A 27,499-nucleotide genomic window follows, 5' to 3' on the forward strand; every position below is an offset into this window, starting at 1 on the left:
CTCTGTTGACATTATCACGTAATTCCTTGAATAAGCCATCCATTCCGGTGTCGACTCCCTAGAGAGTGACATCACCATTACAGGCAATTGCTCCGCCTCCTCACTAACATCGTCCTCATACATGTCGACACACACGTACCGACACACAGCACACACACAGGGAATGCTCTGATAGAGGACAGGACCCCACTAGCCCTTTGGGGAGACAGAGGGAGAGTTTGCCAGCACACACCAAAAACGCTATAATTATACAGGGACAACCTTTATATAAGTGTTTTTCCCTTATAGCATTTTAATATATATAGTCATATCGCCAAATAAGTGCCCCCCCTCTCTGTTTTAACCCTGTTTCTGTAGTGCAGTGCAGGGGAGAGCCTGGGAGCCTTCCCACCAGCATTTCTGTGAGGGAAAATGGCGCTGTGTGCTGAGGAGAATAGGCCCCGCCCCCTTTTCGGCGGGCTTCTTCTCCCATTTTTCTGAGACCTGGCAGGGGTTAAATACATCCATATAGCCCCCAGGGGCTATATGTGATGTATTTTTAGCCAGAATAAGGTACTATCATTGCTGCCCAGGGCGCCCCCTCCAGCGCCCTGCACCCTCAGTGACCGCTGCTATGAAGTGTGCTGACAACAATGGCGCACAGCTGCAGTGCTGTGCGCTACCTTATGAAGACTGAAAAGTCTTCTGCCGCCGGTTTCTGGACCTCTTCACTTTTCGGCATCTGCAAGGGGGTCGGCGGCGCGGCTCCGGGACGAACCCCAGGGTGAGACCTGTGTTCCGACTCCCTCTGGAGCTAATGGTGTCCAGTAGCCTAAGAAGCCAATCCATCCTGCACGCAGGTGAGTTCACTTCTCTCCCCTAAGTCCCTCGATGCAGTGAGCCTGTTGCCAGCAGGACTCACTGAAAATAAAAAACCTAACTTAAACTTTTATTCTAAGCAGCTCTTTAGGAGAGCCACCTAGATTGCACCCTTCTCGGCCGGGCACAAAAATCTAACTGAGGCTTGGAGGAGGGTCATAGGGGGAGGAGCCAGTGCACACCACCTGATCCTAAAGCTTTTATTTTTGTGCCCTGTCTCCTGCGGAGCCGCTATTCCCCATGGTCCTGACGGAGTCCCCAGCATCCACTTAGAACGTCAGAGAAATATTATATATATATATATATATATATATATATATATATATATATATATATATATATATATATATATATATATATATATATATATATATATATATATATAGTAGTAGTAAAGATGATGTGCGGCACTCAGGATTGAAGAAAAGAATCACCACCAGCGTAATGATCAACGTTTCAATTTTACTATGAAAATTGTCATCAGTTTCATAGTAAAATTGAAACGTTGATCATTACGCTGGTGGTGATTCTTTTCTTCAATCCTGAGTGCCGCACATCATCTTTACTGCATTTACCTATGGGAAAGTGAGGGCACCAGGGACAAATGCACCAGTTATTGGAGTGCCGGACCGTCTTCTACATACATATATATATATATATATATATATATATATATATATATATATATATACATACATACATACATATATACACATACATACATACACACACATACATACAGGGATAACCTTATATAAGTGTTTTTCCCCTTATAGCTGCTGTTTTATTAATACTGCGCCTAATTAGTGCTCCCCTCTCTTTAGTGTAGTAACTGCAGGGGAGAGCCAGGGAGCTTCCCTCCAACTGAGCTGTGAGAGAAAATGGCGCCAGTGTGCTGAGGAGGTAGGCTCCGCCCCTTTTTCGCAGACTTTTCTCCCGCATTTTTATGGATTCTGGCAGGGGTTAAAATACATCCATATAGCCCTGGGGGTTATATGTGATGTATGTTTGCCAGCCAAGGTGTTTTTATTGCTGCTCAGGGCGCCCCCCCCCAGCGCCCTGCACCCTCAGTGACTGCAGTGTGAGGTGTGTATGAGGAGCAATGGCGCACAGCTGCAGTGCTGTGCGCTACCTTGGTGAAGACTGATGTCTTCTGCCGCCGATTTTCCGGACCTCTTCTTGCTTCTGGCTCTGTAAGGAGGCCGGCGGCGCGGCTCTGGGACCGGACTCCGAGGCTGGGCCTGTGTTCGGTCCCTCTGGAGCTAATGGTGTCCAGTAGCCAAGAAGCCCAAGCTGGCTGCAAGCAGGCAGGTTCGCTTCTTCTCCCCTTAGTCCCTCGATGCAGTGAGCCTGTTGCCAGCAGGTCTCACTGAAAATAGAAAACCTAAAACTAAACTTTCACTAAGAAGCTCAGGAGAGCCACCTAGTGTGCACCCTTCTCGGCCGGGCACAAAAATCTAACTGAGGCTTGGAGGAGGGTCATAGGGGGAGGAGCCAGTGCACACCAGGTAGTCCTAAAGCTTTACTTTTGTGCCCAGTCTCCTGCGGAGCCGCTATTCCCCATGGTCCTTACGGGGTTCCCATGGTCCTTACGGAGTTCCCAGCATCCACTAGGACGTCAGAGAAAAAAAAAAAAAAAAAAGAGAAGGAGATTTCTTTAATTGTCCAGACAGCTACCAGGTACACAGGCGGGGAGTTTCATTTACATTTCCCCAGAGGCTGCTGTTGTCTGCAGCCACCAGGTGGGGGTCCTGCCGTACTGACCGAACAGCAGCACAGCAAACACTGGGTGAGGGTGCAGGGAGGCAGAGGGACCTCCTGGTCCCTCAGAGCAGCAGCAGCGGGAGGTTTCCCATCCCTGCAGCTGCAAACACTCTGGTCGCATCCTGTGCGTCCAGCTCAGATAAGGGACTTGTTGATACCACCATGCCAGGCAAGTGGTTAGATTGTTACAGGGAATGACTTGGTGACTTTGTAGTAGCAAAACTATATTGTCTTAATGATTGTCCATCCCATTTAAACAGAAGAAATCACTTCATTAGAATTCTATTCAATCAATATATTAACATTACCTTTCCTTCCTGGTTTCATTTCTCCTGCTTGGTCCATAAAATACTCCCTAATATCAATGAGTACTTTTCCTCTGAAGTCCCGAACACTAACGAACCTCATTTTTCCGATCTGTTAAGAGACAAAGTTCATGAGGAGACAGATGGTTCTAAACCAAGCAAGGCACGCACACTTTTTTTTGAGAGTGCATGGGTTTCATATGCCACAGAGGCTGCAATAAGTGCTACTCACTCATCCCCAGTACATAGAACGTACCTGGAACATGTTTTCATCATCCCCGCTCTTATCACCTTGTTTGGAGGATGCGGAACCTTTAGAGCTCTCCCCAGTCTTCTGTTTCTTTGTTGGCTTCTCTTTCTCTGGTGGTGGCTGCTTTTTTCTCTTTGGCTTAAAGCAGAGAGAAGGGAGATTTTTATTTATTTATTTTCTTTAAACTCCTTATTTATTCAAGAAGAGACAAATAGACATACATAGAGACATACGTAGTAATGGTAGACTTCCTGTCGATAACTGTTTCTCCTAAATACACAGTATCCACAGGATATACATTGAGATATGAGGTAGCGTCAGCAGATTGGCACCAACGATCAAAAGCTTTCGGCCTCCCAGAATGCCATGGGCCAGTCCCCTATAGCCCCGCCTCCTGGCTCAGGCAATTCAGTTTTCCAAAGCTCAAGGCAGGAGCATCATAGAGAGCCCTAATCAGGCGAGAAGAACACACACTTCCGTACAAGAGGGAAGAGATTAGTAGGTGTAAGGATTCTCAAATCAGATGCGTCAGGGTGGGATCCCTGTGGATACTGTGGACTTAGGAGAAAGTTAGACGGTAATTCTACCATAACTACGTATTTCTCCTGTAGGGTCCATAGATTATTCACAGGATAAACATTGGGATGTTCAAAAGCAATTTTAGTGGAGGGGACACTCCTGATTGGACAGGAGAATCCTTCGCCTGAATGCAGCGTCCTGAGAGGCAAAGGTATCAAAGGCATAATGTCTAATGAATGTGTTAATGGAAGACCATGTGGCTGCCTTACATATCTATTCAGCTGAAGCACCACGTTGTGCTGCCCATGAAGGACCTACCTTATGAGTAGAGTGCGCAGACACATTAGCAGGAATAGGGAGATCAGCTTGAGAATATGCTTCTGAAATAGTCATCTGAAGCCACCTCACCAGTGTCTGCTGGTCAGCAGGCATCCTCTCTTGTGAAATCCGTAGAGAACAAAGTGTCTTTCTGATGGCATTGGTACGATCCACGTAGATCCTTAACACACGGACTATGGGGTATATTCAATTTAAGTCAGATCCATTCCGACATTCATTTGTCGGAATGGATCCGACCTGGGCTATTCAATGCATTATCAATTCGACTTTAAAAAAAAAAAAAAAAAAAGTTGCATTGAGATGCAGGAGCTTAGAGCCGCAGGCAGACGGGGGCGAGCAGCGCTACAGCAGCGGCTACATAGCTGCTGCTCCCCCCCCCCCCCCTCTCCTCTCGCTTGCTGGAGCCGGGTGGACGCTGCTGTGAGCGGCGGCTGTGACATCCTCCAGTACTGACCCCGCCACCCCCCCCCCCCCCCGGTCAGGCTGCCCACGGCTCTCCTCCCGATTCTCCACCCTCTCCTCCACTAAGCTCCCACATCTCAGTCCAACATTTTTTTTTGTCAGACTGAGACGGTCGGAAACAGGGCCAAATCCTGTCGAATTTGGCCCAGTTTCCCTCGAAAGTACGTGAATCGGCAGCTATACCGCCGATTCACGTACTATTCGACAAGTCGAATTACCCGACTTGTCGAATAAAATTAGCTGGGATTGAATAGGTTGAATCACGATTCGACCTTAAGTCGAAAACTGCCGTCTTTTCGACAGACAGCAGCTTTCGACCCTAATTGAATATACCCGTATGTCCTATGATGCATCTCCTGCAGAAAGGTCCAGTCCTTGGAAAGCCGGAACTAGACGTTAAGGTGGAAATCAGACACCACCTTAGGAAGATAACCAGATTTGGTTCTGAGAACTGCTCTATCTGGATGAAATATCAGAAAAGAAGGGCAACATAACAAAGCCCCTAAGTCTGAAACTCTTCTAGCTGAAGCAATAGCCAGTAGAAAGAGAACCTTAGCTGTCAGCCATTTAAGATCCACTTGCTTCAGTGGTTTAAATGGGGCAACTTGAAGCACCTTTAGGACTAAAATTAGATCCCAAGGCGCTGTAGGAGGAACCATGAGAGGTTGGATGTGAAGCATTCCTTGGAAAAAAAAAAAAAAAGTGTGAATATCCTGTAGGTTATCAATTTTCTTTTGAAACCAGTCAATGCCGACACCTGAACTCTCAAGGAAGCCACCCATAGACCTTTGTCCATTCCTGCCTGAAGGAATGCTAGGACTCTAAACTCTGAAAGACCTAGGGTCAATTTTCCTGTCACTGCAACACTTAATATAGGCTTGCCATATCCAGTAATAAATGCGAGCTGAGGATGGTTTCCTTGCTCTAAGCATTGTTTGAATTACCTGTTGTGAGAATCCTCTTGACTTCAGGATGGAAGTCTCAAGAGCCCATCCAATTGCTTATAATAGCAAGGACCCTGAGACAGTAGATCTGGACGTTGAGGGAGTAGGAATGGAGTATCCACCGACAGCCTCTGCAGATCTATGTACCAATGTCTTCTGGGCCAAGCCATAGCTATTAATATCACGGCGCCTTTCCCCTATTTTACCTTTCGTATCATCCTGAGTATTCGGGCGATCGGTGGAAACACATAGGCCAGACGGAAGTCCCATCTTACTGACAGGGCATCCACAAAGGTCGCTTTGAGATACTTTGTCCTTGACCCATATGCGGGAACATTGTTCTGACAGGAAGCCATGAGATCTATCTCCGGTAACCCCCACTTGTCTACACCAGAGTGTGGAAGACCACGGGGTGTAAAGCCCATTTGTTTGCATGAATGGCGTGTCGACTGAGAAAATCCGCTTCCCAGTTTAGGAAACTCAGAATGAACACTGCAGACAAGGATGGATGATGAAGTTCTGCCCAACTTAACGTGCGGCTTACCTCCTCCATTGCTTTTTGGCTGCAAGTTCATCCCCGATGATTGAGGTACGCTACGGACGTTGTACTGTCCAAGCGAATTTGAACTGGTTTCTCCTGAAGAATGTACTTTGCCTGAATGAGCGCCATATATATATGGCCCGAAGTTCCAAAGCATCTATTGGCAGGAAACTTTCTTCCTTGGTCCACAGCCCTTGGAAGCAACTTCTTTCTGACACTGCTTCCCAGCCCTGAAGACTGCATACGTTGTCAGAACCTCCCAATCGGATCCAAAAGGGTCTCCCTTGGCCAGCTGGGATGTCTGTAGCCACCAGGCTAATGACCTTCTTCCTTTCAGAGGAAGGACCATAGTCTGAGTTTTTATTGTCTGATGTAACCCATTCCATTTGGAAAGGATCAGACGTTGCAGAGGCCTTGAGTGGAATTGAACACACTCCACCGTGTGGAATGTCGACACTATAGATCCCATCACACACACACACATCGCTGCGTTAATGAATACCCTTTGACTGTGTGCCAGCTCCTGAATCAGACTGTATTGTGGATATTTTGTTCAGAGGTAAAAATACTCTGAAGACCCGAATCCAATACAGCCCCCAAGTGTGTCATCCATTAGGACGGAACCAGGGACGATTTTGACCAATTTATGAGCCAACTGTGTCTCTGCAGACAACCTATTTTCTGTTGCAGATGAAACTGAAGAAATTCCGGAGATTGCGCCAGGATTAATAAGTCATCGAGGTATGGAAAAATCCTTATCCCCTGCCGACAGAGATAAGCCGCCATTACCACCATAATTTTGGTAAACACTCTTGGAGCTGTGGCCAGTCCAAATGGTAAGGCCTGAAACTGAAAGTGTTGCTGGAGGATAGCAAACCTGAAATAGTACTGATGGGACTGTGCTATAGGAACATGCAGGTAAGCATCCTGGATATCCAGGGATACCATGAAATCCTCCAGCTCAATGGCCAAAATAATGGAACGTAAAGTCTCCATATGAAAACGAGGCACCTAAATGTATTTGTTCAGAGCTTTGAGATTGAGAATGGGCCAGAACGACCCATTTGGCTAATGGACTAGAAACAGGTTGGAATAAAAACCTTGTCCTCGTTGCGCAGAAGGAACTGGAATTATCACTCCTGATTGAAGCATCTTCTGAACTGCCTCTTGCAAGGCCCTGGCCTTTGTTTCCACTGAAGACTGGCTGGTACCAAAGTAACTTTGTGGAGGGTGTTTCTTGAAGGCAAAAAGCATAACAGTGAGATACCATTTCTTGCACCTAGGTATCTGTGGTGGACAGCTGCCAGATCTGTGCAAAATGAAGAAGTCGTTCTCCCACCCTGGGATCCCCCAGGTATAGGCCCACACCATCAGGGTGATGGCTTATCTTCTGGCTTGGAAGCAGGCCCACTGGTAGCCCAAAGCTTTTTAGTCTTGCCAGATTGAGACTGTTTGCCATAACCCTTTCCTTTTGCTTTTCCCTGGGTCCCAAAGGTACAAAAAGCTGGAAACCTAGGTTTGGATTTGTGTGTTGAAGGAAACTTCACTTTCTTGGAGTCTGCTTCTGACTCCAAAATACTGTTTAATTATTTACCAAAAGAATATCTCCAGTAAAAGGCAGAGACTCTAGAACTTTCTAGGATTCTGAGTCAGCCTTCCATGTACGCAGCCAAACAGCTGTGCGACCTGCTACTGCTTGAGAGGCAATAGTACCCATATTCAAGGCTGCTTCTTCCATAAAAATAGCCACCTGTTTAATATGTGCAATATGGTATTTTTGCTCTCTAGATGCCAATGAAAGATAATCCTCTAATGCATCAGCCCAAGCTGCCACTGATTTGCCATCAAGGCTGAAGCCATGGCTGATCTTACAACTGCCCCAGACAAGGAGAAAATGTTTTGTTTTTTTGTTTTAAAACATATCTATTTTCCCATCTGTAACATAATTTAATGATGTTGAAGGCAGAGGCAATGTAGATTTTAGCACCAATTGAATGACATGCGTATCTACTTTGGGAGCCACCTCCCTTTTTAAACAGTTCCCAGCTAGAAGAGGATAATGGGAATTCCATTTCTTTGGCATTCTAAACTTCCTCATCCGAAGATTCCTCCTCTGAAACATGTGTAGACTGTTACAATGTTGTTTCATGTCTGTGATTTATTATCCACAGGCCTTTCAGCATGTTTTTGTTGAAAGGCTGCAGATTCCTGGACTGGATGTGATAACCCCCAGGGGGAATGTAGCATATAAGGGTTAACAGGGTAACTTATCCCTGGTATAGGAGCTGGAATTATCCGCTCAGCTAAAGTATACTGGATAATGTTTGTGCAAAAGAAGCCCATGGGGGTTCAACTTGAACCTGTACCTGCCTTGGATTATTAAGGAGGCTTGCACCAGCATTGAGGATCAGTATATACACACACACAAACTGACCGTGAATAGTAAAGTCAGCAATCAGTCACAAGTTATACAATAGTATAATAAGCAATATGAGCACATATTCAACTACAGAGACATTTCAAGTATGTAGGAGAAAACAGGATTCTAATACCTACCGGTAAATCCTTTTCTATAAGTCTGTAGAGGATGTTGGGGACACCAAAAGAACCATGGGATATAGACGGATCCGCAGGAGACATGGGCACTTTAAGACTTTCAAAGGGGGTGTGACCTGGCTCCTCCCTCTATATCCCTCCCCAGACTCAGTTTGGAACTGTGCCCAGAGAGATGGACATTTTGAGGAAGGGAATTAACAAGGTGATCATACCAGCTCACGCCATAAACATGCCGAATAACATGGCATTCAACTGAACACATGCCAACGGACATGAACAAAATTCAGCAACAAGCTGAAGAAACCATAACACAACCTGTGTGTAACCAGAACTAAACTACAGATACATTACGCACTGGGACGGGCGCCCAACATCCTCTACAGACATATAGAAAAAGGATTTACCGGTAGGTATTAAAATCCTGTTTTCTATTACGTCCTTGAGGATGTTGGGGACACCAAAAGAACCATGGGATTATACCAAAGCTCTAGAACGGGCGGGAGAGTGCGGATGACTCTGCAGCACCGATTGACCAAACTTTAGGTCTTCATCGGCCAAGGTATCAAACTTGTAAAACTTAGCAAACGTGTTTGACCCCGACCAAGTAGCAGCTCGGCAAAGTTGTAATGCCGAGACACCCCGGGCAGCCGCCCAGGACGAGCCCACCTTCCTAGTGGAATGGGCTTTTACTGATTCCGGTAACGGCAAACTTGCCGTGGAATGAGCCTGCTGAATCGTGTGACATATCCAGCGAGCAATGGTCTGCTTGGAAGCAGGACACACAACCTTGTTGGGAGCATACAGGACAGACAGCCTCTGTTTTCCTAATCTGAGCCGTTCTGGCGACAAATCTTCAAAGCTCTGACCACATCCAGAGATTTTGACTCAGTGAAGACGTCAGTAGCCACAGGCACCACAATAGGTTGGTTTATGTGGAAAGTGGAATCCACCTTCGGTATAAATTGTTGACATGTCCTCAATTCAGCTCTATCTTCATGGAAGATCAAATAAGGGCTCTTGTGAGACAAGGTCGCTAACTCAGACACCCACCTTGCAGATGCCAAGGCCAACCACTTTCCAAGTGAGGAATTTCAACTCCACCTTCCGTAAAGGTTCAAACCAATGGGATTGAAGGAACTGCAACACCACATTAAGATCCCATGGTGCCACTGGAGGCACAAATGGAGGTTGGATGTGCAACACGCCTTTCACGAAAGTCTGAACTTCTGGAAGGGAGGCAAATTGTTTCTGAAAGAAAACCGATAAGGCCGAAATCTGTACCTTAATTGAGCCCAATTTTAGGCCCGCATCCACACCTGCTTGTAGAAAATGGAGAAAACGTCCTAGCCGAAACTCTTCCGTAGTAGCCCCCTTGGATTCACACCAAGAAACATATTTTCTCCAAATACGGTGGTAATGTTTAGACGTTACCCCTTTTCTGGCCTGAATAAGTGTGGGAATGACTTCACTGGGAATACCCTTACGGGCTAGGATTTTGCGCTCAACCGCCATGCCGTCAAACGTAGCCACGGTAAGTCCTGATACACTCACGGCCCCTGTTATAACAGGCCCTCGCGCAGAGGAAGAGGCCAGGGATCTCCTATGAGTAATTCCTGAAGATCTGGATACCAAGCCCTCCTTGGCCAGTCTGGGACAATGAGGATCGCCCGGATCTTTGTTCTTCTTATGATCTTTAGAACCTTTGGAATGAGAGGAAGTGGAGGGAATACATACACCGACTGAAACACCCACTGCAATCGCTTGAGGGTCCTTTGACCTGGAACAATATCTCTGAAGCTTCTTGTTGAGACGAGATGCCATCATGTCTACTTGAGGAACTCCCCAAAGACTTGTCACCTCTGCGAAGACATCTTGGTGGAGGTCCCACTCTCCTGGATGGAGATCGTGTCTGCTGAGGAAGTCTGCTTCCCAGTTGTCCACTCCTGGAATGAAGATCGCCGACAGAGCACTTGTATGCTTTTCTGCCCAGCGGAAAATCCTCGTGGCTTCTGACATCGCCGCTCTGCTTTTCGTTCCGCCCTGACTGTTTATGTACGCTACTGCTGTTACATTGTCCGACTGGATCAGTACGGGCAGATCTCGAGGATGTTCCGCTTGCAGAAGGCTGTTGTAAATGGCCCTTAACTCCAGAACGTTTATGTGGAGACAAGTTTCCTGACTTAACCATCTTCCTTGGAAGTTTTCTCCCAGCGTGACTGCCCCCCAGCCTCGGAGGCTTGCATCCGTGGTCACTAGGATCAAGTCCTGGATCCCGAACCTGCGCCCCTCTAGGAGGTGAGAGCTGTGCAGCCACCACAGGAGTGAGACCCTGGTCTTGGAAGACAGGATTATCCTCCGGTGCATGTGTAGGTGGGACCCGGACCACTTGTCCAACAGGTCCCACTGGAACACTCTGGCATGGAACCTGCCAAACTGAATGGCCTCGTAGGCCGCAACCATCTTCACCAGCAACCGAATGCATTGATGGATTGACACTCTTGCTGGTTTCAGAATTTGTTTGACCAGACTCTGAAGTTCCAGAGCCTTTTTCACTGGAAGAAAGACACTCTGTAGTTCTGTGTCCAATATAATTCCCAAAAACGACAACCGCGTCGTCAGAATCAACTGTGATTTTGGCAAGTTTAGGAGCCAACCATGTTGCTGAAGAACGGTCAGGGAGAGTGCAACGTTTTGTACCAACTGGTCCCTGGATCTAGCCTTTATCAGGAGATCGTCCAAGTATGGGATAATCGTGACTCCTTGCTTGCGAAGGAGAACCATCATCTCCGCCATCACTTTGGTGAAAATCCTCGGAGCCGTGGACAGACCAAACGGCAACGTTTGAAATTGGTAATGACAATCCTGAACTGCAAACCTCAGGTAAGCCTGATGCGGAGGATAAATGGGAACATGTAAGTAGGCATCCTTTATGTCCACTGACACCATACAATCCCCTTCCTCCAGACTGGAAATCACTGCTCGGAGAGACTCCATCTTGAATTTGAATTTCTTTAGGTAGAAATTTAGGGATTTCAGGTTTAGGATTGGTCTGACCGAGCCGTACGGCTTCGGGACCACAAACAGGCTTGAATAAAAGCCTCTCCCTGTTGCGTCTGGGGAACCCCGACGATTGCGTCGCAAACTACCTCCCTGTCCGGAAGAGAAGCTGGTAAGGCCGATTTGAAAAACTGGCAAGGGGGAACGTCTAGAAACTCCAGCTTGTACCCTTGGGATACTATTTGTAAAACCCAGGGGTCTAGGTCCGAACGAACCCAAAACTGACTGAAGAGTTTGAGACGTGCCCCCACCGGTGCGGACTCCTGCATAGGAGCCCCAACGTCATGAGGTGGAAGTGGCAGAAGCCTGGGAGGACTTCTGCTCCTGGGAGCCTGACAAGGCTGGTGATCATTTACCTCTTCCCCTTCCTCTAGTAGCAAGGAAGGAAGAACCTCGGCCCTTTCTGTACTTATTGGGCCGAAAGGACTGCATCTGATAGTGATGAGTTTCCTTTTGTTGTGGAGGAACATAAGGCAAAAAGGATGACTTACCTGCGGTAGCTGTAGATACCAAATCATCAAGGCCGTCACCAAATAAAGCCTTAACTTTATATGGTAAAGATTCCATACTTTTCTTGGAATCAGCATCAGCATTCCATTGGTGAATCCAGAACGCTCGTCTAGCCGAGACTGCCATGTCATTGGCCTTTGATCCCAAAAGACCAATATCTCTCGCAACTTCCTTAAGGTATGCTGCAGAGTCCTTGATATAACATAGCGTCAAGAGGACGCTATCCCTATCTAGGGTATGTATTTCAGAAGACAAGTTGTCTGCCCACTTTTCAATAGCACTACTTACCCACGCAGACGCAATGACAGGTCTGAGTAGAGTACGGTGGTTGCATAAATGGACTAACGTAGTTTCTTGTTTAATGGGTTTTGGACAGTGCCTCGGCACTGTCCCACTTTTGCCAGTGTCCTCTGAGGATTTAATAGCTGCCCAGGGCGCTCCACCCCCCCCCCCCCCCTCTAGTGCTGTGTATATGTGGGAGCTTGGCGAGCAGCGTCCGCACGCTGTGCGGTACCTCAGATAATGCCGTCACTGAAGTCTTCTTTTATTCAGCTACTCACCTGTCTACTGACTTCTGGCTCTGTAAGGGGGTGACGGCAGGCTGCGGGAGTGAGCATCTAGGCGTACCTAGCAATCAGCACCCTCAGGAGCTAATGGTGTCCTGTAGCCAGAAGCAGAGCCCTTGAACTCTCCCCTAAGTCCCACGAAGCAGGGAGACTGTTGCCAGCAGCCTCCGTGAGCATTAAAAAAAAAACCTAACAAAAAATAAGAATTTACTTACCGATAATTCTATTTCTCGTAGTCCGTAGTGGATGCTGGGGACTCCGTAAGGACCATGGGGAATAGCGGCTCCGCAGGAGACTGGGCACATCTAAAGAAAGCTTTAGGACTATCTGGTGTGCACTGGCTCCTCCCCCTATGACCCTCCTCCAAGCCTCAGTTAGGATACTGTGCCCGGACGAGCGTACACAATAAGGAAGGATTTTGAATCCCGGGTAAGACTCATACCAGCCACACCAATCACACTGTACAACTTGTGATCTGAACCCAGTTAACAGCATGATAACAGAGGAGCCTCTAGAAAAGATGGCTCACTACAGCAATAACCCGATTTTTGTAACAATAACTATGTACCAGTATTGCAGACAATCCGCACTTGGGATGGGCGCCCAGCATCCACTACGGACTACGAGAAATAGAATTATCGGTAAGTAAATTCTTATTTTCTCTAACGTCCTAAGTGGATGCTGGGGACTCCGTAAGGACCATGGGGATTATACCAAAGCTCCCAAACGGGCGGGAGAGTGCGGATGACTCTGCAGCACCAATTGAGAGAACTCCAGGTCCTCCTCAGCCAGGGTATCAATTTTGTAGAATTTTACAAACGTATTTGCTCCTGACCAAGTAGCTGCTCGGCAAAGTTGTAAAGCCGAGACCCCTCGGGCAGCCGCCCAAGATGAGCCCACCTTCCTTGTGGAGTGGGCATTTACAGATTTTTGGCTGTGGCAGGCCTGCCACAGAATGTGCAAGCTGAATTGTACTACAAATCCAACGAGCAATAGTCTGCTTAGAAGCAGGAGCACCCAGCTTGTTGGGTGCATACAGGATAAACAGCGAGTCAGATTTTCTGACTCCAGCCGTCCTGGAAACATATTTTCAGGGCCCTGACAACGTCTAGCAACTTGGAGTCCTCCAAGTCCCTAGTAGCCGCAGGCACCACAATAGGTTGGTTCAGGTGAAACGCTGAAACCACCTTAGGGAGAAACTGAGGACGAGTCCTCAATTCCGCCCTGTCCGAATGGAAAATCAGATAAGGGCTTTTACAGGATAAAGCCGCCAATTCTGACACGCGCCTGGCCCAGGCCAGGGCCAACAGCATGACCACTTTCCATGTGAGATATTTTAACTCCACAGATTTAAGTGGTTCAAACCAATGTGACTTTTGGAACCCAAAAAACTACATTGAGATCCCAAAGTGCCACTGGAGGCACAAAAGGAGGCTGTATATGCAGTACCCCTTTTACAAACGTCTGAACTTCAGGGACTGAAGCTAGTTCTTTTTGGAAGAAAATTGACAGGGCCGAAATTTGAACCTTAATGGACCCCAATTTCAGGCCCATAGACACTCCTGTTTGCAGGAAATGTAGGAATCGACCCAGTTGAATTTCCTCCGTCGGGCCTTACTGGCCTCGCATCACGCAACATTTTCGCCAAATGCGGTGATAATGTTTTGCGGTTACATCCTTCCTGGCTTTGATCAGGATAGGGATGACTTCATCCGGAATGCCTTTTTTCCTTCAGGATCCGGCGTTCAACCGCCATGCCGTCAAACGCAGCCGCGGTAAGTCTTGGAACAGACAGGGTCCTTGTTGGAGCAGGTCCCTTCTTAGAGGTAGAGGCCATGGATCCTCCGTGAGCATCTCTTGAAGTTCCGGTTACCAAGTCCTTCTTGGCCAATCCGGAGCCACGAATATAGTGCTTACTCCTCTCCATCTTATCAATCTCAGTACCTTGGGTATGAGAGGCAGAGGAGGGAACACATACCGTGGGTGTACCAGTCAGTGTGTTACCAGAGCGTCTACAGCTATTGCCTGAGGGTCCCTTGACCTGGCGCAATACCTGTCGAGTTTTTCCCAACGGTTTATAATCATGTGGAAGACTTCTGGGTGAAGTCCCCACTCTCCCGGGTGGAGGTCGTGCTGAGGAAGTCTGCTTCCCAGTTGTCCACTCCCGGAATGAATACTGCTGACAGTGCCATCACATGATTTTCCGCCCAGCGAAGAATCCTTGCAGCTTCTGCCATTGCCCTCCTGCTTCTTGTGCCACCCTGTCTGTTTACGTGGGTGACTGCCGTGATGTTGTCCGACTGGATCAACACCAGCTGACCTTGAAGCAGAGGTCTTGCTTAGCTTAGAGCATTGTAAATGGCCCTTAGCTTAAGGATATTTATGTGAAGTGATGTCTCCAGGCTTGACCATAAGCCCTGGATATTCCTTCCCTGTGTGACTGCTCCCCAGCCTCGCAGGCTGGCATCCGTGGTCACCAGGACCCAGTCCTGAATGCCGAATCTGCGGCCCTCTAGAAGATGAGCACTCTGCAACCACCACAGGAGGGACACCCTTGTCCTTGGTGACAGGGTTATCCGCTGATGCATCTGAAGATGCGACCCGGACCATTTGTCCAGCAGGTCCCACTGGAAAGTTCTTGCATGGAATCTGCCGAATGGGATTGCTTCGTAGGAAGCCACCATTTTTCCCCAGAACCCTTGTGCATTGATGCACTGAGACTTGGCTCGGTTTTAGGAGGTTCCTGACTAGCTCGGATAACTCCCTGTCTTTCCCCTCCGGGAGAAACACCTTTTTCTGGACTGTGTCCAGGATCATCCCTAGGAACCGAAGACAAGTCGTCGGAACCAGCTGCGATTTTGGAATATTGAGAATCCAATCGTGCTGCCGCAACACTACCTGAGATAGTGCTACACCGACCTCCAACTGTTCCCTGGATCTTACCCTTATCAGGGAATCGTCCAAGTAAGGGATAACTAAAATTCCCTTCCTTCGAAGGAATATCATCATTTCGGCCATTACCTTGGTAAAGACCCGGGGTGCCGTGGACCATCCATACGGCAGCGTCTGAACTGATAGTGACAGTTCTGTACCATAAACCTGAGGTACCCTTGGTGAGAAGGGTAAATTTTGACATGAAGGTAAGCATCCTTGATGTCCCGAGACATCATGTAGTCCCCTACTTCCAGGTTCGCAATCACTGCTCTGAGTGACTCAATCTTGAATTTGAACCTCTGTATGTAAGTGTTCAAAGATTTTACATTTAGAATCGGTCTCACCGAGCCGTCCGGCTTCGGTACCACAACAGTGTGGAATAATACCCCGTTCCCTGTTGCAGGAGGGGTACCTTGATTATCACCTGCTGGGAATACAGCTTGTGAATGGCTTCCAAAACGGTCTCCCTGTCAGAAGGAGACATCGGTAAAGCCGACTTTAGGAAAACGGCGAGGGGGAGACGTCTCGAATTCTAATTTGTACCCCTGAGATATCACCTGAAGGATCCAGGGGTCTACTTGCGAGTGAGCCCACTGCGCGCTGAAATTCATTGAGACGGGCCCCCCACCGTGCCTGATTCTGCTTGTAAAGCCCCAGCGTCATACTGAGGGCTTGGCAGAGGTGGGAGAGGGTTTCTGTTCCTGGGAACTGGCTGATTTCTGCAGCCTTTTTCCTCTCCCTCTGTCACGGGGCAGAAATGAGGAACATTTTGCCCGCTTGTCCACGAAAAGACTGCGCCTGATAATACGGCGTCTTCTCATGTTGAGAGGCGACCTGGGGTACAAACGTGGATTTCCCAGCTGTTGCCACCAGGTCTGAAAGACCGACCCCAAATAACTCCTCCCCTTATTAAGGCAATACTTCCAAATGCCGTTTGGAATACGCATCACCTGACCACTGACGTGTCCATAACCCTCTACTGGTAGAAATGGACAACGCACTTAGACTTGATGCCAGTCGGCAAATATTCCGCTGTGCATCACGCATATATAGAAATGCATCTTTTAAATGCTCTATAGGCAAAAATATACTGTCCCTATCTAGGGTATCAATATTTTCAGTCAGGGAATCCGACCACGCCAACCCAGCACTGCACATCCAGGCTGAGGCGATTGCTGGTCGCAGTATACCACCAGTATGTGTAAATACATTTTAGGATACCCTCCTGCTTTCTATCAGCAGGATCCTTAAGGGCGGCCATCTCTGGAGAGGGTAGAGCCCTTGGCGGGAAAGGATATAATGCCAATAACATTTTAGAAATTATCAGTTGTTATCGGGGGAAAACCACGCATCATCACACACCTCATTTAATTTCTCAGATTCAGGAAAACTACAGGTAGTTTTTCCTCACCGAACATAATACCCCTTTTTGGTGGTACTCGTATTATCAGAAATGTGTAAAACATTTTTCATTGCCTCAATCATGTAACGTGTGGCCCTACTGGAAGTCACATTTGTCTCTTCACCGTCGACACTGGAGTCAGTATCCGTGTCGGCGTCTATATCTGCCATCTGAGGTAACGGGCGCTTTAGAGCCCCTGACGGCCTATGAGACGTCTGGACAGGCACAAGCTGAGTAGCCGGCTGTCTCATGTCAACCACTGTCTTTTATACAGAGCTGACACTGTCACGTAATTCCTTCCAACAGTTCATCCACTCAAGTGTCGACCCCCTAGGGGGTGACATCACTATTACAGGCAATCTGCTCCGTCTCCACATCATTTTTCTCCTCATACATGTCGACACAAACGTGCCGACATACAGCACACACAGGGAATGCTCTGATAGAGGACAGGGCCCCACTAGCCCTTTGGGGAGACAGAGGGAGAGTTTGCCAGCACACACCAAAGCGCTATATATATACAGGGATAACCTTATATAAGTGTTTTTCCCCTTATAGCTGCTGTATTGTTAATACTGCGCCTAATTAGTGCCCCCCTCTCTTTTTTAACCCTTTCTGTAGTGTAGTGACTGCAGGGGAGAGCCAGGGGAGCTTCCCTCCAACTGAGCTGTGAGGGAAAATGGCGCCAGTGTGCTGAGGAGATAGGCTCCGCCCCTTTTTCGCGGACTTTTCTCCTGCTTTTTTATGGATTCTGGCAGGGGTTAAAATTCATCCATATAGCCCTGGGGGCTATATGTGATGTATTTTCGCCAGCCAAGGTGTTTTTATTGCTGCTCAGGGCGCCCCCCCCTAGTGCCCTGCACCCTCAGTGACCGAAGTGTGAAGTGTGCTGAGGAGCAATGGCGCACAGCTGCAGTGCTGTGCGCTACCTTGGTGAAGACAGGATGTCTTCTGCCGCCGATTTTCCGGACCTCTGTCTTCTGGCTCTGTAAGGGGGCCGGCGGCGCGGCTCTGGGACCCATCTATGGCTGGGCCTGTGATCGTCCCTCTGGAGCAAATCCAGTAGCCTAAGAAGCCCAATCCACTCTGCACGCAGGTGAGTTCGCTTCTTCTCCCCTTAGTCCCTCGATGCAGTGAGCCTGTTGCCAGCAAGTCTCACTGAAAATAAAAAACCTAAACTAAAACTTTCACTAAGAAGCTCAGGAGAGCCCCTAGTGTGCACCCTTCTCGTTCGGGCACAGAGATCTAACTGAGGCTTGGAGGAGGGTCATAGGGGGAGGAGCCAGTGCACACCAGATAGTCCTAAAGCTTTCTTTAGATGTGCCCAGTCTCGTGCGGAGCCGCTATTCCCCATGGTCCTTACGGAGTCCCCAGCATCCACTTAGGACGTTAGAGAAATAAGATTTTACTCACCGGTAAATCTATTTCTCGTAGTCCGTAGTGGATGCTGGGTACTCCGTAAGGACCATGGGGAATAGACGGGCTCCGCAGGAGACTGGGCACTCTAAAGAAAGATTTAGTACTACCTGGTGTGCACTGGCTCCTCCCTCTATGCCCCTCCTCCAGACCTCAGTTAAGGAAACTGTGCCCGGAAGAGCTGACATTACAAGGAAAGGATTTTGGAATCCAGGGTAAGACTCATACCAGCCACACCAATCACACCGTATAACTCGTGATAAACTTACCCAGTTAACAGTATGAACAACAAACAAGCATCACTCAACCGATGCCACATAACATAACCCTTTAGTAAGCAATAACTATATACACGTATTGCAGAAAGTCCGCACTTGGGACGGGCGCCCAGCATCCACTACGGACTACGAGAAATAGATTTACCGGTGAGTAAAATCTTATTTTCTCTAACGTCCTAGTGGATGCTGGGGACTCCGTAAGGACCATGGGGATTATACCAAAGCTCCCAAACGGGCGGGAGAGTGCGGATGACTCTGCAGCACCGAATGGGCAAACTCAAGGTCCTCCTCAGCCAGGGTATCAAACTTGTAGAACTTTGCAAATGTGTTTGAACCCGACCAAGTAGCAGCTCGGCAAAGCTGTAAGGCCGAGACCCCTCGGGCAGCCGCCCAAGAAGAGCCCACCTTTCTTGTGGAATGGGCTTTCACTGATTTTGGATGCGGAAATCCAGCCGCAGAATGAGCCTGCTGAATCGTGCCATAGATCCAGCGAGCAATAGTTTGCTTTGAAGCAGGAGCACCCAGCTTGTTGGATGCATACAGGACAAACAGCGAGTCAGTCTTCATGACTCCAGTCGTTCTGGTCACAAATCTTCAAAGCCCGGACTACGTCAAGCAACTTGGAATTCTCCAAGTCACAAGTAGCCGCAGGCACCACAATAGGTTGGTTCAAATGATAGGATGACACCACCTTCGGCAGAAATTGCAGACGAGTCCGCAATTCTGCCCTATCCATATGGAAAACCAGATAGGGGCTTTTACATGACAAAGCCGCCAATTCTGACACACGCCTAGCCGAAGCTAAGGCCAACAGCATGACCACTTTCCACGTGAGATACTTTAGCTCCACGGTCTTAAGTGGCTCACACCAGTGGGATTTCAGGAAACTCAACACCACGTTAAGATCCCAAGGTGCCACTGGTGGCACAAAAGAAGGCTGAATATGCAGCACTCCCTTAACAAACGTCTGAACCTCAGGCAGTGAAACCAGTTATTTTTGGAAGAAAATTGATAGGGCCGAAATCTGGACCTTTATGGACTCTAATTTTAGGCCCATAGTCACTCCTGACTGTAGGAAGTGCAGGAATCGACCCAGCTGGAATTCCTCTGTAGGGGCCTTCCTGGCCTCACACCAAGCAACATATTTTCACCATATACGGTGATAATGCTTTGCCGTCACGTCCTTCCTAGCCTTCATCAGCGTAGGAATAACTTCATCCGGAATGCCTTTTTCCGCTAGGATCCGGCGTTCAACCGCCATGCCGTTAAACGCAGCCGCGGTAAGTCTTGGAACAGACAGGGCCCTTGTTGTAACAGGTCCTGTCTGAGAGACAGAGGCCATGGGTCCTCCGTGAGCATTTCTTGCAATTCCGGGTACCAAGTCCTTCTTGGCCAATCCGGAACAATGAGTATTGTTCTCACTCCTCTTTTTCTTACAATTCTCAGCACCTTTGGTATGAGAGGAAGAGGAGGAAACACATAGACCGACTGGAACACCCATGGTGTTACTAGTGCGTCCACAGCTATCGCCTGAGGGTCCCTTGACCTGGCGCAATATCTTTTTAGCTTTTTGTTGAGACGGGACGCCATCATGTCCACCTGTGGCAGTTCCCATCGATTTGCAATCTGCGTGAAGACTTCTTGATGAAGTCCCCACTCTCCCGGGTGGAGGTCGTGCCTGCTGAGGAAGTCTGCTTCCCAGTTGTCCACTCCCGGAATAAACACTGCTGACAGTGCTAGTACGTGATTCTCCGCCCAACGAAGAATCCTGGTGGCTTCTGCCATTGCCCTCCTGCTTCTTGTGCCGCCCTGGCGGTTTACATGGGCCACTGCAGTGATGTTGTCCGACTGAATCAGCACTGGGGCTGTATATGGCCCTTAGTTCCAGGATATTGATGTGCAGACAAGTCTCCTGACTTGACCACAGCCCCTGGAAGTTTCTTCCTTGAGTGACTGCCCCCCATCATCGGAGGCTTGCATCCGTGGTCACCAGGACCCAGTCCTGTATGCCGAACCTGCGGCCCTCGAGGAGGTGAGCACTTTGCAGCCACCACAGAAGAGACACCCTGGCCCTGGGGGACAGGGTGATCAGCCGATGCATCTGAAGATGCGATCCGGACCACTTGTCCAACAGATCCCACTGAAAGATCCTCGCATGGAACCTGCCGAAGGGAATGGCTTCGTATGACGCCACCATCTTTCCCAGGACTCGCGTGCAGTGATGCACAGATACCTGTTTTGGTTTTAGGAGGCCTCTGACCAGAGTCACAAGCTCCTGAGCCTTCTCCTCCGGGAGAAACACCTTTTTCTGGTTTGTGTCCAGAATCATGCCCAGGAAGGGCAGACGCGTCGTAGGAATCAGCTGCGACTTTGGAATATTCAGAATCCAGCCGTGCTGTAGCAACACTTCCTGAGAGAGTGCTACGCTGATCAGCAACCGCTCCCTGGACCTCGCCTTTATGAGGAGATCGTCCAAGTATGGGATAATTGTAACCCCTTGCTTCCGAAGGAGCACCATCATTTCCGCCATCACCTTGGTAAATATTCTCGGTGCCGTGGACAGGCCAAATGGCAACGTTTGGAATTAGTAATGACAGTCCTGTACCACAAACCTGAGGTACTCCTGATGAGGTGGATAAATGGGGACATGTAAGTACGCATCCTTGATGTCCAGAGACACCATAAAATCCCCTTCCTCCAGGCTTGCAATGACCGCCCTGAGCGATTCCATCTTGAACTTGAATTTCTTCAGATAAATATTCAGGGATTTTAAATTCAAAATGGGTCTGACCGAACCGTCCGGTTTCGGTACCAAACACATGGTGGAATAGTAACCCCCTCCCTGTTGAAGGAGGGGAACCTTCACTACCACCTGCTGGAGATATAGCTTGTGAATTGCTGCCAACACTACCTCCCTTTCCCTGGGGGAAGCTGGCAAGGCCGATTTTAGGTAACGGTGAGGGGGCGTCACCTCGAATTCCAGCTTGTATCCTTGAGACACAATTTGTATAGCCCAAGGATCCACCCGTGAGCGAACCCACTGGTGGCTGAAATTTCGGAGACGCGCCCCCACCGCTCCTGGCTCCGCCTGTGGAGCCCCAGCGTCATGCGGTGGATTTAGTGGAAGCCGGGGAGGACTTTTGTTCCTGGGAACTAGCTGCATGGTGCAGCTTTTTTCCTCTACCCCTGCCTCTGGCAAGAAATGATGCACCTCTGACTTTCTTGCTTTTTTAGAGTCGGCATCACCTGTCCATTGCCGAGTCCATAAGACCCTTCTGGCAGAAATCGACATTGGGTTTATTCTAGAGCCCAGCAGGCAAATGTCCCTCTGGGCATCCCGCATATATAGGACAGCGTCTTTGATATGTCCTAGGGTCAGTAAAATAGTCTCCCTGTCCAGGGTATCTAACTCCTCAGACAGAGTATCCGTCCATGCTGCTACAGCACTACACATCCAGGCCGCAGCAATTGCTGGCCTCAGAAGAGTACCAGAATGTGTATAAACAGACTTCAGGATACCTTCCTGCTTCCTATCCGCAGAATCCTTTAGGGCGGCCGTATCCTGTGACGGCAGGGCCACCTTCTTAGATAAGCGCGTCAACGCTTTGTCTACCCTAGGGGAGGATTCCCAGCGTAACCTATCCGTTGGCGGGAAAGGATACGCCATAAGTAATCTTTTGGAAATCAGTACTTTCCTATCAGGGGAATCCCACGCTTTTTCACATAACTCATCTAATTCATGTGAAGGGGGAAAAGTCACTTCTTGCTTTTTCTCCCCAAACATATAAACCCTCTTGTCAGGGACAGGGTTTTCCTCCGATATGTGCAATACATCCTTCATTGCTATAATCATGTATCGGATGGCTTTAGTCATTTTAGGCTGCAACTTTGCCTCATCGTCATCGACACTGGAGTCAGAATCCGTGTCGACATCTGTGTCAACCAACTGGGATAGTGGGCGCTTTTGAGACCCTGACGGCCTCCGAGCTGTAGAATCAGACACGGGTTGAGACCCTGACTGATTATCCAACCTTTTATGCAAGGAGCTTACGTTATCGTTTAACACCTTCCACATATCCATCCAATCAGGTGTCGGTGCCGACACCACATTCACTTGTTCTGCCTCCACGTAACCGTCTTCGTCAAACATGTCGACACAAACGTACCGACACCGCACACACACAGGGAATGCTCTAATTGAGGACAGGACCCCACAAGGCCTTTTGGGGAGACAGAGAGAGATATGCCAGCACACACCCCATCGCTATATAACCCAGGGATTACACAGTAATTTAGTGTTTACCCAGTAGCTGCTGTTTATGATAATTTGCGCCTAAATTTATGTGCCCCCCCCCTCTCTCTTTTTACCCTTTTTCTACCTTGATACTGCAGGGGAGAGCCTGGGGAGCTTCCTCTCAGCGGAGCTGTGAAGAGAAAATGGCGCTGGTTAGTGCTGAGGAAGAAGGCCCCGCCCCCTCAGCGGCGGGCTTCTGTCCCGGGTCTGTGTAATAAAATGGCGGGGGCTCGTACATATATACAGTGCCCAGCTGTATATATGTGTCTTTTTGCCAAGAGGTATCCTAATTGCTGCCCAGGGCGCCCCCCCCTGCGCCCTACAGTGACCGGAGTGTGTGGGTAGTGTAGGCACAATGGCGCACAGCTGCAGTGCTGTGCGCTACCTCATGTGAAGACAGGAGTCTTCTGCCGCCGATTTCGATGTCTTCTTGCTTCTGCCAGCTTCTGACTTCTGGCTCTGCGAGGGGGACGGCGGCGCGGCTCCGGGAACGGACGACCAAGGTTAAGATCCTGTGTTCGAACCCTCTGGAGCTAATGGTGTCCAGTAGCCTAAGAAGCGCAACCCAGCCGCAGTTAGTAGGTTTGCTTCTCTCCCCTCAGTCCCACGTAGCAGAGAGTCTGTTGCCAGCAGAAATTCTGAAAATAAAAAACCTAACAAAATACTTATTAGCAAGCTCAGGAGAGCTCACTAAAAGCACCCAGCTCTGGCCAGGCACAGATTCTAACTGAGGTCTGGAGGAGGGGCATAGAGGGAGGAGCCAGTGCACACCAGGTAGTACTAAATCTTTCTTTAGAGTGCCCAGTCTCCTGCGGAGCCCGTCTATTCCCCATGGTCCTTACGGAGTCACCAGCATCCACTAGGACGTTAGAGAAAAGTATTTTTTCAGAGAGACTCAGTAGAGCTCCCTGTAGTGCATCCAGTCTCACTGAGCACAATTCTAAAACTGGAGTCTAGAGGAGGGGCATAGAGGGAGGAGCCAGTTCACACCCTTTCAAAGTCTTAAAGTGCCCATGTCTCCTGCGGATCCCGTCTATACCCCATGGTTCTATGATGACCCCAGCATCCTCTAGGATGCATGAGAAAGCTGGATTATCCCACAGGGGGGAAAGGAGGACAGCTGAAATTTATTGGACGAGTAGACCCAAATAGATACTGAGAATTTAAGGGAGGGGAGCAAATGAAGCAGCGAGCTTCTAGACGTTTTATCTACACCCCAAACGGAGGCAAGGGAGCGGACTCCCAGCGTGTAGGTCTCCAAGTCAATCCACGCAATAGCACCCAAAGGAGGTCGCTATATGGCTCAAATGGCTGGCCAGATAATACAACTTAACATCAGGGAACCCCCTACCGCCCAACAATCTAGGAAGCTTGAGAGTACCTAGAGCTAATCTAGGGGGTTCATCATTCCACACAAAGCGTGAAAGATATGACTATTTCCCTCAGCACTTTTTCAGGGACTTTACCCGAGTGTTTGAAATAGATAGGAGTTGGGGCAAAATAGTCATTTTGATGGCGATAATCCTGCCCAACCACAAAATTAAATACATTTCCAGAGATTAAGATCCTGTCTGAGTTTATGTAAAAAATAAGGGCTAATATTCCATATAAAGATTCATAACGGGACATAATATAGACTCCTAAATACATAATTTTACGTTATTGCATTTAAACTTATATGAGGAGGATAAATAACTCTTTAGATCATGGGGCATCTAAAAAGGGAGATTTTTTTTGTTTTGTTTTTTGAGTACACTCAGTGTACTCACATTATCCAGTAACAGCAGCCTTGACATCACACTTCTATGGTATGGTACACCGGGCCAAAGACTTGGAAAGTCAAAACTTGTCAGTAGGTGTTGGATGGTACTACAGGTGTTTTACCATCGAGGACATAGCTGGCACAAAGCCCTGGAAGTTTATCCAGATACAACTGGGATTCTTTCAGATGTGCCAGTTCAAGTCCAACATCTGATAGGAGGAACTACACACTTAAAGTGCCCAATCTTAAATGCTTTGAACTTCAAAAGATAACGCATATTCTCTTCGTTATCCTCATATTAAATTTGCAAAAAAATATATATAATTGAGAGACTCAATCACAAGAAATGACAGAAATAAATACTTTCTGAAATAATCAATGTTGGTGGTGCACCTTGGAGTCGAACAATGTGCACCACCAAAGGGATATTCACAAGTAGTGAAAACTCCTTTGTGGTGCACTCTTGTTGTCTTACGGCCTAATTCAAGGTTGATTGCAAAAAATAAGAATTTACTTACCGATAATTCTATTTCTCGGAGTCCGTAGTGGATGCTGGGGTTCCTGAAAGGACCACGGGGAATAGCGGCTCCGCAGGAGACAGGGCACAAAAAGTAAAGCTTTACGATCAGGTGGTGTGTACTGGCTCCTCCCCCCATGACCCTCCTCCAAGCCTCAGTTAGGATACTGTGCCCGGACGAGCGTACACAATAAGGAAGGATTTATGAATCCCGGGTAAGACTCATACCAGCCACACCAATCACACCGTACAACCTGTGATCTAAACCCAGTTAACAGTATGATAACAGAGGAGCCTCTGAAAGATGGCTCCCTACAACAATAACCCGATTTAGGTAACAATAACTATGTACAATTATTGCAGATAATCCGCACTTGGGATGGGCGCCCAGCATCCACTACGGACTCCGAGAAATAGAATTATCGGTAAGTAAATTCTTATTTTCTCTATCGTCCTAGTGGATGCTGGGGTTCCTGAAAAGACCATGGGGATTATACCAAAGCTCCCAAACGGGCGGGAGAGTGCGGATGACTCTGCAGCACCGAATGAGAGAACTCCAGGTCCTCCTTAGCCAGGGTATCAAATTTGTAGAATTTTACAAACGTGTTCTCCCCCGACCACGTAGCTGCTCGGCAGAGTTGTAATGCCGAGACCCCTCGGGCAGCCGCCCAAGAAGAACCCACCTTCCTTGTGGAGTGGGCTTTTACCGATTTTGGCTGTGGCAGGCCTGCCACAGAATGTGCAAGCTGAATCGTACTACAAATCCAGCGAGCAATAGTCTGCTTAGACGCAGGAGCGCCCAACTTGTTGGGAGCATATAGTATAAACAGTGAGTCAGATTTCCTGACTCCAGCTGTCCTTGAAATGTATATTTTTAAAGCTCTGACAACGTCCAACAACTTGGAGTCCTCCAAGTCGCTTGTAGCCGCAGGCACTACAATAGGCTGGTTCAGATGAAATGCTGACACCACCTTAGGGAGAAAATGTGGACGAGTCCGCAGTTCTGCCCTGTCCGAATGGAAAATCAGATATGGGCTTTTGTAAGATAAAGCTGCCAGTTCTGACACTCTCCTGGCCGAAGCAAGGGCTAGTAGCATGGTCACTTTCCATGTGAGATATTTCAAATCCACATTTTTTAGTGGTTCAAACCAATGAGATTTGAGAAAGTCCAAAACAACATTGAGATCCCACGGTGCCACTGGAGGCACCACAGGGGGCTGTATATGCAGTACTCCCTTAACAAAGGTCTGGACTTCAGGAACTGAAGCCAATTCTTTCTGGAAGAAAATCAACAGGGCCGAAATTTGAACCTTAATAGATCCCAATTTGAGACCCATAGACAATCCTGATTGCAGGAAATGTAGGAATCGACCCAGTTGAAATTCCTCCGTCGGAGCACTCCGATCCTCGCACCACGCAACATATTTTCGCCAAATGCAGTGATAATGTTGCGCGGTTACTTCCTTCCTTGCTTTAATCAAGGTAGGAATGACTTCTTCCGGCATGCCTTTTTCCTTTAGGATCCGGCGTTCAACCGCCATGCCGTCAAACGCAGCCGCGGTAAGTCTTGAAACAGACAGGGACCCTGCTGAAGCAAGTCCCTTCTCAGAGGTAGAGGCCACGGATCCTCCGTGATCATCTCTTGAAGTTCCGGGTACCAAGTCCTTCTTGGCCAATCCGGAACCACTAGTATCGTTCTTACGCCTCTTTGCCGTATAATTCTCAATACTTTTGGTATGAGAGGCAGAGGAGGAAACACATACACCGACTGGTACACCCAAGGCGTTACCAGCGCGTCCACAGCTATTGCCTGCGGGTCTCTTGACCTGGCGCAATACCTGTCCAGTTTTTTGTTGAGGCGAGACGCCATCATGTCCACCATTGGTCTTTCCCAACGGGTTACAAGCATGTGGAAAACTTCTGGATGAAGTCCCCACTCTCCCGGGTGAAGGTCGTGTCTGCTGAGGAAGTCTGCTTCCCAGTTGTCCACTCCTGGGATGAACACTGCTGACAGTGCTATCACATGATTCTCTGCCCAGCGAAGAATCCTTGCAGCTTCTGCCATTGCACTCCTGCTTCTTGTGCCGCCCTGTCTGTTTACATGGGCGACTGCCGTGATGTTGTCCGACTGGATCAACACCGGTTTTCCTTGAAGCAGAGGTTCTGCCTGGCTTAGAGCATTGTAGATTGCTCTTAGTTCCAGAATGTTTATGTGAAGAGACGTT

General features: G+C 48.3%; 1 protein-coding gene across 1 annotated transcript in view; it reads right to left on the reverse strand.

The window, feature by feature from the left end:
* Positions 1 to 27,499, reverse strand: part of SUB1 (SUB1 regulator of transcription) — an 80,431-nt gene that overhangs the window by 32,527 nt on the left and 20,405 nt on the right. The window contains exons 3-4 of the mRNA XM_063960501.1: positions 3,184 to 3,315; positions 2,931 to 3,039 (exon numbers count right to left, since the gene is read on the reverse strand). Coding sequence (XP_063816571.1) covers positions 2,931 to 3,039; positions 3,184 to 3,315 — 241 coding nt within the window. The remainder of the gene's footprint in view (positions 1 to 2,930; positions 3,040 to 3,183; positions 3,316 to 27,499) is intronic.

Source organism: Pseudophryne corroboree, chromosome 1 (genome assembly GCF_028390025.1).
Source record: "Pseudophryne corroboree isolate aPseCor3 chromosome 1, aPseCor3.hap2, whole genome shotgun sequence".
NCBI classification, from domain to species: domain Eukaryota; kingdom Metazoa; phylum Chordata; class Amphibia; order Anura; family Myobatrachidae; genus Pseudophryne; species Pseudophryne corroboree.